A 15,418-nucleotide genomic window follows, 5' to 3' on the forward strand; every position below is an offset into this window, starting at 1 on the left:
GACTTTATTCGGAAGACCCTGGAGCTGAATAAAATAGATGGCTCTTGGAGAAAAACCTCCTGTTTGTAGCTGCTTCTGAGTTTAAATGGATTCTTACCATTAGTGCTTATTTACCTGTTGTATCCTGCGTTTATTTTTTGGGGGGGCAGAGGGCACGTTGTGAGATGCTGCAAGAAGCCACGTTTGTCCTATGAATTTGGGAAGGTACAAATCCTTTCAAATTTTTCCCTCAAAGCACTCCGCTGTCAGCACATAACAGTCACGAAGTGATTAAGGTGCTGAAATGCATATTCATGCAAAAGTCAGAATTTAGGAACTTAATCTTTTTGATTGGCAAACCTGAAAAGTGCTACTATTTTTCTTGCTTATCTCAGCTTAATGTGCATTTCATGTGTGGGTACTGCTAGATGTGCATTAGCTTTTTGTGTAGCTGGGTATAAACAGGAGTTCCAGCGCTCTGAAAACGTGATCCAGCTTTTGATAGAAAATTAAAGCTGGTACACAGAGAGACTGAGAATGGAGCAGTAATAAAAATCATAGGACGGGATGTATGGACCAAAAATAGTGTACTGGAAACTTTAGTTAGGAAGCTTTAGCTTTGGTAGGCAGCCCTTTGGGGAGGGTCCTGGAGACTTGGACTGGGAAGGGGAGAATCGGGCTCTATTCTTACGATTTCTACTCCTGCTGCTTGGATTGCGAGTCTGATGTTGTGCTGCTGGACGTTGTCACGCTCTCAAGAGGCATCCTTTCATTTGCAGAGGTCCTGAAAAGACAAATAGGTGGTGAAACACAGATACTGGCCTTTACCTACACGTTCTGTGGGGCTTTTGCCTTTTGAAAGTCAGGCCTGAGTGCGTACAGTGCCCCTCATTGTAGAAAGGCGTTGATTTTGGTGTCCAAGCGGCTGATATCAGTTGATTTGCCAGATAGCGGAGGGCTGATAAGGTGATACGTTTGACTGTCAACCTTCCCCCCACCTCCACCAGCAAATTTGAAAGTACAAGTTCTTGCCAAAGGCAGACAGTATGTTCTGTTCTGCATTGTGGGGGTGTGTTTGCTTTAACAGGAGGAGAACAGGGAATCTAGCAACAATAATAGCTTTTACAGCCCTTCAGCTTTGGGAGAGGGGTGGTTTTTATTTTATTCTTCTTTAAAAAGGTAGCTTAGGAAGATAATTTAACCAGATTCTTTTTCTCTCACTTCTGTCCTGCACCCTCAGCTGAAAAATTCAAGGCATAAAAGTCTTACTAAAATACATCCTTACTGTACATTCAAGATAATGTACTGAAAACCTTTTTCTTTTTTTTTTTTTTTTTCCTTCCTTCTAATGAAGCTTTACAGGTAAATAGTAGTGGCTGGATCTCAGGCCAGCAGACACAGATACATTTTGGTTAATGTCATCTCATCAAATTGACATGTGAATACAAATATTTGCATTGTAAGTTTTGCAAATTTGGTCAAAGTAAAATATATAACTGGCAGTTAAAGTGGTATTTTTGTTACCAGGGTCATAGTGTAACCTCAGGTGAATTGTAACCTGCCTTATCTCTGGGCAAATAACCTCCTTAAGGAGGGAGTTTCTCACTGCGTGGACCTTCCCTCTCCTTCCAGGTTTCTGAGAAGACCGCTCGGCCCAAAAGCACCGGAGTCTTTCAAGATGAAGAGCTCCTTTTCAGTCACAAACTTCAGAAGGACAATGATCCAGATGTTGACCTCTTTGCAAGCCCCAAAAAGTCCACGGTGAGTTCAAAGTCCTCCTCCAAACCTGCTATTTAAACAATGTCTTTGATGTGTGGGGCCTACTGGTGGCCTTGTTTGAACACATAAGTCCCTGATTTCCAGGTAGGGCCAAGTGCTAATATCACTTCAGGCATCACAGGCTGAAGGAGATCGGTTTTTGATCTGTGACACATCTTTTCTTTATCTTTTTTGTCTCTTTAGTCTGCGAACCGTCTCCTGAAGCCATCATCTGGAGGAGGGCTTTTTGGGGATGACGATGAGGATGATCTCTTCAGTACTGCTAAAACAAACCTTCCGGTACCTGTTCCTCTGCTGTAAATGGCTTATATAAAAGATGTTGGAAAGAAGTGTAGGGAAGGGATTTTTTTTCCATATGTGTTTCAATAAAAAATGAAGTGACTTCTCAAATCTTTTTGAGAGAATAGAAATGGCTTTTGTGACCCTGAAGACATAGGGGACAAACAGGTGCATTATGTCTCCCAAAGATGGGATAAGAGGATGAATTCTTCTTTTTGTGAGAGAACATACCTGAGCAGAAATCAGAGTAGTAGAGTTGTATTTGTATTGTTTAATAGATTTATTGTTTAACTTGCTGATATTACTTCCCTGTAGTTCAGCCATGACTGATGAGCCTTGCTCTGTGACTTATGTCATTAATTTTTCTGCAGGCTTTCGTTTGATTTAAGGTAATTAATGCGGTATTAAAATCCTTGTGATCGCTGTGTTGTTTTTTAAAGGGTAAGCTGCTGCAGCAATGAACTAGACTGTTGCAGGTAGTCTGAGGTCTAAGTCCTAACGCGCATTTTAAACTACTCTAAATGTATTTAGCTTAATTAAATTGAGGTCAGCTTTAGTCTACATTCATGTCTATAGCTGAAAGTCAGGCTGGAAAACTGGCAATAGCTCCTGGAAACAGTTTCTTTGAGGACTGTGGAAGGGGTGGTCTTAAGTAATTAGTTCTTGACAGCTATATACAGAGCCTGTTTGCTTGAAAACGTAAAAATAGCAGTGTTCCTTAGCTAGATTTGTGCTTTTATTTTTCCCTGCTGTCCTGTGCATGAGGAAGTAAGTATGCAATTGGAATGTTATTGAAAGTCTCATTATTTATCGTTAGCATAGACAGCAAAGGCTGAAGGAGGCTAAAGGAATGGAGGAGTGGGAGGCCCTTGTTGTTGCAGAGCCAAAAGGCGATGGCTATGATGGATTGCAAAGTCAAAAGATGTGGCTAGTTTTCTTTTCAAATAGAAGCGAGAGTTTCAAAAGTTTTCGTTTGGTTGGTTTCTTTTTTTTGGATGTGCAGACCATGCTTTTTACCCAACTCATGTTGACTTGTGCTCTTAATGCTTTCAGAAAATAGCCGAGAAGAAAACACTGAAGGCCAGTACTGGCCCTTCCTTGGAGAGTGGTAACCTTCTAGAAAACACTTTAAGTGCCAAACAAGATGAAGCTCTGAAGGCAGTAACTACAGAGGCAAGTACCTAAATCCTGTGCATTGAACAACGTGCAAAGAAAAAGGAGATGTATCGTTTTGTTTTCAATAAGTCTCTTGAAAAGATCAAACCTAATGCCTGGATTCCTTGGCTGTATAGTGGCAACGTGTGGCCAAACTTGTCTCTGCTTATCAGCAGATGCGGTGTTACTGGTAAGAAGTTTAAATCTTATTGATAATGTTTTATTCATTGCCCACACACTTATACAAGGCAGTGAAGAACTACACCTCAAGTCTGTTTGGACTGAAAATGGCAGGTTTTTCTGTTCTTTTTTGAAGTGTCTATTGGAGTGTCTGTTGGAGTGAAAGGGATCTTTAAAGTAGAGGTAGGATTTCTCAGAAAGGAGATCAGGGCACGCAGCACAAATCTGTGCTGCTGAGAATCTTATCTTGGAGGCTTCATGATGAGCAAATGAGACTCCTACTCCTGTCCTTAATCTTGCAGAACGCGGGGTCCCTGAGAGAGGCAGAGAATTCTGGTTTGTGCCTCACCAGAGCTGCTTGTTGGATTTCCATCTGTAGGAGATTGGCTTTTCATTGTGGGGGGAGAGTGGTGGTTTTCCTCCCCTGGGCTGAGAAACACAGAGCAGGTCTTTAGGGCTAGTAATTAGCCTGTGTTCCCTCCTGGTGAAGTATTCCGTGAAGTGTAAAACCACACTCATCTTTCCTTTTTTGTAGCTACTGCCAGGCTGCTATAGGGATGATCTCAGCCTGTATGAGGTTCAGCTGAACATCGCATGCATTTAAGTGGAGAATGACCTCCTCAGACACTGGGATTCCTCTGTCGTGCTATCAAGACCCCCAAACCAGTGTCTTAACCCTTGCAAACCCTCAGTTACTTCAACCTGGCTGAAGGAGCTGCCCAGTCACACCACCAGCAGTACAGCCTGGCTCACAAGAACCATGATAGGCTCCAAACCTGTGGAGAGCAAAACCTGGAAAGAACATACCGGCTGATTTGGTTCATCTCTGAGTCCTAAAATTGACCCAAGTCTTCAGACCAAAGAGCTGCTCTTGCTCTTTTAATCTAATCATTTCTGGCACTGATGGTCTGCTTTCTGTAGGGGAGCACTCACTTCTCTGAAGTTTTTTTTCCTTGCAGGCTTGAGGGGTACAATTTTGTAGCCCTCTTGGCTTCCATCTGTGCTTCATCGAAGTCCATGGATCCAATACAGCCAGTCACAAAGAGCAAAGTTAATTGTATCGTGATCTGTCAATGTGGCTTCTTAGGGGAGGGAATAAGCCAGGAGGGATGGAGCTGTGACAGTTTGACTCGTGTTACGTGTGACCTGGTGGAAGTTGCTGGGTTACGATGGCAAAGTATAATATTGGGTAGAAGGAGGGTGGAATGAAATGTGATAATGAAGGTGGGGCTATGGCATGTGGGGAACTGCGGCTGAAAATGGAGTGACTGTAGCTCTGGTGGTAGAATGTGTTGCTAACGAGGTATCTTCAGAAGAAATTGAGTGAAGAAAAGCAGTGAGCTGCTATCTGGAGATGTATTAAAATGCAAACTATGGTCTGGTTGAAAGCAACGTGTCCACTTGTTTAATCCAGTGTAATTTTGTGCAGAAATCTACAGTTCCTGTTCCCATTAAAACCAAAGAGCCCTCATCTCGGATTGGAAAGCTACAAGTAATTAACTTTACTGGCATTTTGACTTTAAAAAAAAATAATCATCATCTTCCTTGCCTCACTGATGGCTCTCCCTGAAACGAAATCTTTTTACTTCCTTACCTTACTCTTGCAATTATTTTTTTCAGATGGCGTATTTTCTATTACGTTTCCTGCATTGCATGTTTAATATTATTTCCCCCTCCTGTTTCAAACCTGACTCTGAGCAGTGCTATTTACTTCATTTGGGGGCAGAGGGTGGGCTCCTCTTTGACCTGCTTTTTTTCTCGGCGCTATTTTAAGCACGTTCAGAGACTCTTAAGGGTTTGGGGGTTTGGTTCTGTCCCTCTTCTGCCACGAAATGACTAATAACTGTATCACTCTTAACGTCAGAACCATTATTGTTCTCAGACAGGATACTGAGCTACAGAGGTGTTTGGTCTGACATAACGTGGCCATGCTGTTCCTGAAGCTTTTTATACAGAATCATAGTGTTGAGTGCTCCACAGACGTAGTGAGACAGAGGATGTGGGAGGCACAGAAGTGCGTAGGTGTGAGAAAGGCCAGGGACTTGTAGGAGTAGAACTTGAATGCCTCCATAGGCTAGTTCTTGCTGCTTCTCTGGAGCCGTGCTTGCCCTTGAGCGCTATTAACACGATCTCTTTTTGTGTGTGTGTTTTTTGTTTGCTCTGTTTTGTAGGCAAACCTGGCTATTAACCCTGCAGCCTTACTACCTGGTGCAGTGCCCAAGGTCTCCATTGTGAAGTCCCCTTTACCCATTCCGGACGCTCCATTGCAGGAGCCCAAGGATGGACAGAACAGCGAAGTCTTCTCTGCTGCAGGGAACAACGAAGAATTAGGTGTAAGCTTCGATCAGCCTATGCAAGCGGACACCTTGCACAGCGCCAATAAGGTAACCTTGGTATTTAGGAGGATAAAAAGGGGGGATTAAAACCACGGTCTGTCCTCGTGCAGGAATTTGTGGTTTAGTATTCAAGTTCTGTTAACAGCGTGGTCTGTCTGAATCTAAACGGAGATGTGGAAATCTAATCTCCTCTCACTTCTGTGGACCACTGAAGAGAAAGTGAAGCCCACTACATTCTTAGCTCTGTAAGGGGCTTATGTATATGCCTAATCCTGTGCCTTTTTAAGGTATATATGGACATTCCCCAAATAGAGTGGTTTTCCCTGTAGGTTAAAGTTATTTTAGCATAACATCTTGTTTGTCCCAGGAGACACCAACCTGAAAACCATCAAAAAAGGCATCTCTCCAGGCCAATTATAAAATACTTTATGGACAGTTGCTGTGACAAGGTATCAAGAACACATCACTGCTGTAGGTTGACCTTTACCTCCTTTGTGGATAGAAATGTCATGTTGTCCTGAACTGTCACTTCCAATTCTTTTTCAGATATAAAAAAAAAAATGTTTTAAAAGAAAAAACGCACACAAAACCAAACCAAAAAGTGTTACAGCTTTTGACACGGCAGATCTCTGCCCCCTGACTCACTTGCTTTTTATTCATACCTGTTATTTTATGGACTGCAAAATGCATATTCTAATTAAAGATGTAGCGGTTCTTTAAAACAACAAACAGATTGAACGATGTAGTTAAGGTTTGATCTAAGTGTTTATGATTTCATAAGTCTTCTCGGTTTTCTGAGAGCAGCAATTTGAATGAGATAATTTAGCGTCTTTGAGTCTTTGTTTCATTATTGCTGCTGAGGCTGTTCGTTACGAGGTGAGCAGCAGAGATGACTTGGGAAGCGTGTACATCAGACTCGTGCATTAGGGCATAGGCATTGATGTTTCCAATAGCAGCGTGTCCTGCACAACAGACACAACCCTCTATCGTGATACTTTTAAATAGACAGGATTGCAAAAGAGTAGAGCTCCTGTAGCTACATATGGTCAACCTTGAATGTTCATTTTAGGACAGCAATGATGCGTGTTTGTTTACAGAAGTATCTGAGATGCATCTCAGTAACAATACAGTGAATGGTTTTGTGGCTCAGGTTACATGTTTTAATTTTGGCCTTTCATTACTGCCTGAACCTTTCAAGTTTGAGTTTAAACTGTAGATATATGCAGCCAAATGTACTTTTTTCCAAAGGCTGGAACAAAGCAACCTGCCCAGCATTCCGGCTGTCCTTTCAAAGAACAGTGCATGGAGCAGGGATCAGGATTTTTTCAAGTGCATCTCCCTTCCATCATCATTTTCCTGTTTTTTCAGCCAAGCTCTGATCAATAAAGCCCCACGCTCTGAAGGCAGATGTGCCTCTGCGATGATTCTGACAAAAGCGCATGGCTCCTTTAAGCTGTGTTACAGCATATTCTTCCACATTGTCCTTCTACTCCAACACAGCAATTAAAAAAAGAAAAAGGGAAAAGGCAGTTGTACTGATCTGTTTCCTACCTCTGTGAATACTCCTGTCCGTGTGGGATATGGTAGAGGCCATAACGGAAACTGGCAGGGGGGCTTCTTTAAAAGCAGCAGAGGAATGAACTGCAGCAAGCTATGCATAAAACGAAATTAAATGGAGAACATAATTAGTCACGACTTGGACAGACTAACTGTCCAGAAGCCCCTGGATTAGCAAGCTGTCAGACTGACTGAGGTATTACCTACAGCCGAGGGGCTAGTGTGGCTTGTTGACCTGTGCTGTGACTCTCTACTTGCCAGTGCTGCTGCTTTTGTGCCCCAATCCCACCTGCTGTGGAGTGACCAGAGGGCAGCAAATCAAAACTCCTGGGTTATTTTTCTGAATATTGCTGCAAACTACTCCAAGCTCGAATGTCCCACTTCTCCATCTTTCCCCTTTCCGAAAAATGGGGAGAATGGATGATGCCAAACTGATGATGAATGGTTCCTGCAGCTTCTCCCTATAACCTAAATCAGCGTCTGCTCAGCATTCCTTGCTCAAAATCCCCAAGGAAGCATTTGTTTAAATATACATGTAGCTGTTCAAGTTCAGTCAGAGCTGTGAGCAGAGCTTGTAGTTAATTCAGTGTCAGTGTGTGAGTACGAAATGGGTAATGCATGTTAATTGCAGTGTTGTGAAGGCGGACAAAGTGCTACAAGGAAACACAACAGGAATCCTAACCTGTTTTTTGTGAAGTGTGGGTTGGTTTTTTTTTCCTTCTATATAACCCCGCTCTGCTTCTACTCCTTTCTTGTAGACCAGGATCAAGGTTACAGGAAAACGAAGACCTCCTAGCAGAATGGCCCGCCGTCTAGCTGCCCAAGAGTCCGAAGAGAGTGAGGAGGTGGACAGTGCTAAAGAATTGCAATTTTCTCTACCAAAACAGATGCCGGCAATAGCGAACATCAAGGAGCCTCTTGCTCCTGAGGCAGAGTCCAAGGAAAACGGCTTTCTCTCTGGCCTGTCGCTACCAGCTCATGGCAGTGTTTTGTCTGGTGGGACAAACAAACTCCTTCCTCCAGAATCCACAGGCCAAGGGGACGATCTGTTTGAATCAGAAGACCTTTTTGCAAGTAGCTTGACTTCCAGACCAGCTGCGCAATCAAAGGAGGGGATGCCTGACAGCGTGGCTAACAAACCCATCAAGGGCAGGGAGAAAAAGCCTGATCTGTCTGCGCTGGGTGATCAGGACAGCAATGATCTCTTCCAGCCTGTACAGCAAAAACCTTCAACAAAAAGCAGCCCTATACCTTTTTTGGAGGAAGAGGAAGACTCTCTCTTCACCTGTCAGAAAACTGGAAAAAAGGAGCTGAAATCCGCTGCCCGGCAAGCTGCTGCCCCTGCTGCCCAAGATATCTTTGAGGTAAAGGCTGAGTCTGCCACTGTGACCTTTTTCATCCCCAGGGCCTTATGCAGACCCCTCTAATTAGACACAGGCTTAATGGAGGCTGCTGGGTAGGACAGGGTGTTCAGGTCAGGTCGTGAAGTAAAGATTTTCAATCGTGCTACTGGGCAATAGAAACACTTTTTTTGGTGTTCACTCTCTTAGTAGCAAGAGTGGATTAAAAGGTGGAACCTTAACACGGAGCAGGCAGGTCACTGAATGGGCTGTAATAACATACCTATGATTGTGATCTTTTTCAGAGTAATAAAATATTTGATTCTTACCTGTTAGCTTTCTGTTCAATGCACAGCAGCTCAAATAACTCTTTTTAAAAAGAATTAAAAGTTGGCAGGGTGAGCAGCTGATACACGGCTGTGATACAATCCCACTGTGCACAGTCCCACATGAAGGCACTTCTGCTGAGTCCTCCATGGGGAGAAGGGACTCAAACTTCTTGGCTTTCAGAAGCCCAAGGCTTATCAGTCTTCTGAGCATCTCAGCTGCTGCGTACAAATAATTTGACTGTTCTCTTGAAGCGGGTTGTGTATTGATGATCTCTCTATGCTTTGCTCCAAGGATGATATATTTGCTACCGAGGCGATTAAACCGATGAACAAAGCAAAAGAAAAAATGCCAGAGACTAACCTGTTTGATGATAACATTGATATTTTTGCGGATCTCACCGTAAAACCAAAAGAAAAGAAGACCAAGAAAAAGGTGGAACAAAAATCCATATTTGATGATGATATGGGTAAGTGTCTAATGTCTTGCTGCTGATCTTCTCTAACGCTGTCCTGAGTTGCATTCATCGGAGATGTTTTAAAGCCCTTTGCTTTCTTTTAAATTTTCAACTGCTCCGAAATCTCTGTTCATCTTTGGATTTTTAACATTGGATGAGAACTTCCCAGATTTTTAGGACGAGCAAAGCATTTAAATGGTTTAGAAGAGTGTGTAAAGTTCTTCTGAGAGAAGGAATAGTTTAATTCCTGTAGGGATTTTCTCACCTGTGGGAATTGGAAAATTATTCTTGTCTGGAGCCAGAGACTAATCTCATGTTGTTACAGCTCTAAGATTCATTCTCTGTTTCAATTTCCACAGCTTTTTGTGTCGTGCTTTCAGATGAATCACTGATACGAAGAAATTAGCATCTCTTCCCACCCCACCTTCACTCTTGTGCTGACTGCCTTGGAGCCCATAAGATTTTGTTTACATCTGTGTATACCCAGGACGATTTACAAATACTAAGCCTGAGAGCAAAAGTTTTCCCTGTATAATTTGTTGAAAAAGCAACATATAGTGATGTGAAATGATGCAAAGCTTTGCTCCCTTTTTATTCTCCATCAGTGGAGACGTAGAAAGTCATTTCATCCCCGACTGTGTCGGTCTGTTCTCATACTCTTCATGTTTGTAGCTCTTTTTTGGGTTTGCATGTATTTCTTTCCCTCTAAGACAAACAGTTTCCCTTCTCCAGCTTTGATTCTTGTCAGTCTTCATTCTTTCTAACCTCTTCAAATTGAATCTGACTTATCCCTGTTTTGCTCGGAGTGCTGTTAAGCATTCCAGCCTCATTTAATGGCCTGGCTGAAGTCTGTAAATGCGTTAGAAAATTTGGCAGAGAATGAACATCTTGAGATTTCAAAACCTTCTCAATCGATATAAAAAAATAAGGCTTAAACGTTTGCAGGCAAGGTATTTGAAATATGTATTGGATGATTAAAATATCTTTTATTTTAATCATTTACATTTTTTCAGGTAGCCTATAGCAAATGAAAGAACTTCCCTTCCAAATACTTCAGCACAAAAATCCGGACCTCACATTGGAAAAAAAAAAAAACAAAAAAAAAAAAAACAAGTCATAGAGTCCCACTTTGAAAGTTATCTGGGAAAATTCCCCACAACAGAACCTGTGGTTTGCTCTTCCGCTTCTGAACATCAGCCTGTTGTTTGGTATCGCATCTGATCTTGATACCTGGAGCATCTACAGCGCCCTGTGTCTGATAGACTTCATCTCCCTCTAGAGTGTAGACGGGTTTGAGGTGCAGCCGTAGATGCCGTGGAGCTACAGAACACCAGCAGGAGGGGAAGGGAGATGCCCGAGGGTGGGGTAGAACTGGCAATTGCTTCAAGATAAGGGCTTGTGGTAGCACTTTTATCAGGGCTCTATATTGTTGCCTTAGAAGATCCCTTCTGCTACAAATAAAACACTAAGTGGGGGCAGTTTTGGGGGATGGAGGCTGCAAGCTGCTTTCCTTCTTTGTCCTACCACGCTTCTAGTCACTATTTACTGCATTTGCGCTAGGCTTGTGGTGGCAGCATTAGAAAAACGCTTTCTCAGGTCTTCATCCTCCCTCCCAGCCTCCTCAGTGACCTCATGGCTGGTGACGCAAACGTGTTGACGTCACCTCTGTCTGGGAGAGTCTGCAGAACGGTGACTGAGCTTTCTTGTGCATCCACAAATACTGTTTTCCACAGCCAAAGCTTTCCTATTCCTTAAGCCTTGTCATAAAATGGGAGTGATAGCTCTACTGCTGATGGCACTCGCTGTACTTCCCCTCTGCTGTGAAGTTAATCCGTGTGATAGCTTTGGAGTGATGCCAGCGGGGGATTACTCTGTTTTACTGCCTTTCTAAACTGCTCTTGTGCTGAAATGCTCTCCTGGATTATTCCCGTGTAATCCCTGTGATCAGCACGGTAGCAGACACGTGTAGCGAGAAGAGAAAGGCAAGCACATTGCGACGGGCTGCTCTGTGCTTGGCCTCTGCCTGAGGTTAGGATACATGCTGGAGGCCGAAATACTAGTTTTCTCAGGATATACTGAAATACTATACTCAGGACCAGTAAATGGCTATTAATCTCTGTATATACAAAGACCTGTGTTTTCTTAAATAGGGATTGAAAACCAGTTATGTGCTGCTTATACTGGCCTTGTGAATCACTAGTGATCCACGTAGCTCAGTCCTGTAAATATTATTTTTTTATCCCCTCATAGTCCAACTGCATAATCTGAGTATCCTAAATTTCAAAACATTAGTGTGTAAGAAGAGATCTCTGTTGTATGGTCCCACGAAACCTCAGGGCAATACTTCAGCATGTGGATGATGGCAGCTCCATCTCTTCCCGTGAGCAGAGTCCTAAACTGCAGGCCTGGGAGCTCTGCCGCTGGCACAGAGTATCCGGGTTTGTTTCTACCAGTTGTTTATCCTTCAGGAGAGAACTCTGACAATTCCGTGATTCCGTGACTTAGAATCATAGAGAATTGTCTAGGTTGGAAGGGGCCTTTCAGATCATGTAGTCCAACCATCAACCTAACTCTGATAAAAACCATCACTAAACCACGTCGCTAAGCACTGTGTCAACCAGTCTTTTAAATAGCAGCATGATATTTTTCCACTTTGTGGTCCTAGTTATTCATAACAGAAATGCTTGTGCTGAGGAAGGTGGTGGGAGATCTTGGTTCAGGGCTGTAGATGGACTTTTTGAATATATTTTTTTAATATCTTGAATATTCAACCACCATTCAGGATGTGTCCTTATTGTGCCGTGGATTAAAGACTCTCGTATGGCTAGTGGATGTTGCAACAGTAGTCACTAGCAAGTACCATCTTTTCTGATTTTCTTTGGCAACTGTCTCACAGCTCTTGGATCTCTCAGGTTCCTCAGACGCTGATGTTCTAGATAAGAGGGATGTTATCTGGCACTTGCACGATGGAATTTATTGTGGAGGCTTAATTTATTAGTACTTCTCAATTGCTTATGAGAGCTTGAATGCGTTATGAAATACAAGTATTATTCTGCTCTACCAAGAAGAAAAAATACTCTTAATTTGACTTACAGCAAACAGCTCCCACGTATGTCCTTGCAAACCCATCTAGAATCACAAGCAGCAGGAAAGCATTTGTTTATCACAGAATGTCCTTGGCAGTCACTGCTGTGTGCTGGAGACTCTTATGTACAATGTTACTTCTGCTTGGCAGTCGTTTCACATTAAAATCTATCTTTTTTTCCTTTTTTTTTTTTTTTTTTTTTTTCCTTTAGATGATATCTTCTCTAGCAGCCAAGTCAAGATACCCACTCCCAAAAGCAGATCTTCCCAACCGGCCTCAGAAGTAAAATCCGAAAGCAAGACACTGAGCACGTTTGATGACCCGCTGAATGCCTTTGGAGGCCAGTAGCCAAGGCCAGTGTGGTGCAGAGAGGAGGTTCTCCCTACCCCCTGGCCAGTACTAACACTCTGGATTCTCTGATCCTGTAGAGCTGAAATGAGATGGCCGTGGATTTTTAAATGAGATTACCCATTTTAAATGGTTAGTATTCTCTTGCTGGGTCTAATTGTGCTAAATGATATATTTTTACAAAAAGACAGTACCCTCCTGCTATATTGTTTCCATGGTGCCCAAATGAATATAGCCTGTGCAATACCTGCAATGAAGTAATCTATTATACGAAGTATAGTTTGTTTTATTGAACAGATCTATAGAGAAAATAACTGATAACTAGTAAATGGAGTCTGTTAAACCAGATTTGTCTGTATGTCTGTCTTTCCTCTTTATCACTTGCTAAGGACTCCTGTGTCATGACTTGAAAACAGCCAAAACCACTGGGTCAGCGGCCAATCTACTGAGCTGATGTTAGGGTAAGGCTGGGTTCTGTTACCAGGTACAGCTTCTGCTCTTGTAAAATCAAGCAGTTAAAAAATCCTACTGCAGGACTTGATACCAGATAGAGTTGAGGTAATTCATAATGGCAGCTTATGTGGGCTATAAAAATAACAATAGTTAGAACTTCTCTGCCAGAAAGAGTGTGTTATAGATGAGCACCTGGTGCTCCAGGGAAACAACAGAAACCAAATGTTGTCTTAGAATCATTGAATTGTCTAGGTTGGAAGGGATCATCTAAGTCCAACCATTTAGTTGGACTACCATCTAGAAGGGATCATCTAGTCCAACCATCAACCTAACTCTGATAAAAACCATCACTAAACCATGTCCCTCAGCACCACGTCTGCCCATCTTTTAAATACCTCCGGGGATGGTGACTCCACCACTTCCCTGGGCAGCCTGTTCCAATGCTTAATAACCCTTTCAGTGTAGGAATATTTCCTAATATCCAATCTGAACCTCCCCTGGCACAACTTGAGGGCATTTCCTCTTGTCCCATCGCCTGCTCCTTGGGAGAAGAGACTGACCCCCCCCCCGGCTACACCCTCCTTTCAGGGAGTTGTAGAGAACGAGAAGGTCTCCCCTCAGCCTCCTTTTCTCCAGGCTGAACACCCCCAGCCCCCTCAGCCTCTCCTCACAAGACTTGTGCTCCAGACCCCGCACCAGCTTTGTTGCCCTTCTTTGGACCCGCTCCAGCCCCTCAATGTCTTTTTTTGTGGAAAGGGGCCCAAAACTGGACACAGCACCCAAGGTGGGGTCTTCTGTTCAAGTTGTGAGCCACTAAATGAGATTTTTTTTCACCTGTCTGGATTTGCCAAAGTTTCGCAAATAACGCTTTCCAAGAAGTCCATTGGTACTGAGCAGGTTTGGTCACCTCCAGGCTAACAAGTGCCAGGGACTCCCTTGTGCCCAAAGGCTTCCTCTGCTTTCCTCTCACCCGTAACATGTTGTAGGCTGTTTATAGGAGGTCACTATTTTTTGGAATCCCTTTAACTCTCCAATGCATTTTTTTGGCTTAACCTTCTTGCTTCCTGTATTTTCTAGATTGCCCTTCTGGAACTGATGCCGTTTAAACTTTAAAACTAGATGCTCTGGGTTTTTTTTATGATAGTGATGGGCTTTATCTTCAGCTCTTAAGCCTACTGTGGTCTCTGTGAATTTAAAGCATGTGCTCAGAGGACTTCTTTGAGAGCAATTCCCAAGTTCACCGAAGCCCTTGTTCTGAGACATCTGCTTCAGTCTCTTCTTTCTCAAGTTGGATTTACTTTTACCAGGCGCTGTGAGTTCTGTAGCCCAAGCATCTAGCGCTAATGAGTAGAAAGCAGAAGGAAAGGTTGGAAGGGAGAAAGGAGGAACATTGCCTCTCGATTTGCGCCATAGGTGGGCCTGGCAATGATTCATTTTAAGTGTGTGTGGGGGGGTAAGTTGGGAGTAGCAGCTTGGAAAAGAATGTGGGAGCTATTTGCAAATGGGTGTCTACAGCGAGAGCGCTTGCACTTTATTTATAGGCGTTACATCTGCTGCATATGCCTCATACACAATTTGGACTGTCTCTTTACTCCTTTTTTTTTTTTCTGGGCTTAGAAGGGCTTCAAAGACCTTTCAAAGGGGAAAAGAGGAAAAAGATGGTGAATTATTGTATTTCTTTTCTGCATCTTCCTTTCTTCTTGGCCATTCGCATTAGTAACTTCTATTAGCGTGGCTAAGAGTGCTGTTTGCAAGCTGAGAACCCCAGGGGCCAAAAGCTGTTGGGAGTAGGAAGAAAAAACCACCTCCTATCTTCAAGTGTTTCTTAAAGTTTAGTGAGCTTTCACATTACGGAGAAGCTCTTGATAGAAACTTGCGCTATGATACAGATCAAAACCTTTCCTCCCCTCCAGTCTTTCTCAGCTGGCACGGGGAGAAAATGCATGGTCCTCAATTAACTCTCCCTCATGGACCGTGAATCCTGGTCTAAGCACTTCGCTTTGGTCTGAGCAGTGGCTTTTTTTTAAGTGAGTTTTGGCTTGGTCTATTTTTGTTTGTGTTTTGGGGGTGGTTTTTTGCAAGTTTGATGACCAATGGTGGCATTTTCTGGGAAGGGCAGGGCTGGAGACTGGGTGTTAAAAGC

The 15,418-nt window shown here is 43.1% G+C and overlaps 1 protein-coding gene across 3 annotated transcripts in view; it reads left to right on the top strand.

Moving 5' to 3' along the window:
* LOC141469109 (WASH complex subunit 2-like) overlaps positions 1–13,169 on the top strand; it is a 36,944-nt gene extending 23,775 nt beyond the window's left edge. For 2 of the 3 annotated variants that reach the window (XM_074154432.1, XM_074154433.1), the window contains 8 exons: positions 1,612–1,740; positions 1,942–2,037; positions 3,091–3,210; positions 4,802–4,864; positions 5,544–5,756; positions 8,024–8,629; positions 9,227–9,401; positions 12,686–13,169. In XM_074154432.1, the coding sequence (XP_074010533.1) occupies positions 1,612–1,740; positions 1,942–2,037; positions 3,091–3,210; positions 4,802–4,864; positions 5,544–5,756; positions 8,024–8,629; positions 9,227–9,401; positions 12,686–12,822 (1,539 nt within the window). In that variant the 3' untranslated portion in view covers positions 12,823–13,169. The remainder of the gene's footprint in view (positions 1–1,611; positions 1,741–1,941; positions 2,038–3,090; positions 3,211–4,801; positions 4,865–5,543; positions 5,757–8,023; positions 8,630–9,226; positions 9,402–12,685) is intronic. The other variant, XM_074154434.1, reaches the window with a different exon arrangement.
* Positions 13,170–15,418: the final 2,249 nt, after the last annotated feature.

Source organism: Numenius arquata, chromosome 10 (assembly GCF_964106895.1).
Source record: "Numenius arquata chromosome 10, bNumArq3.hap1.1, whole genome shotgun sequence".
Taxonomy (NCBI): Eukaryota; Metazoa; Chordata; class Aves; order Charadriiformes; family Scolopacidae; genus Numenius; species Numenius arquata.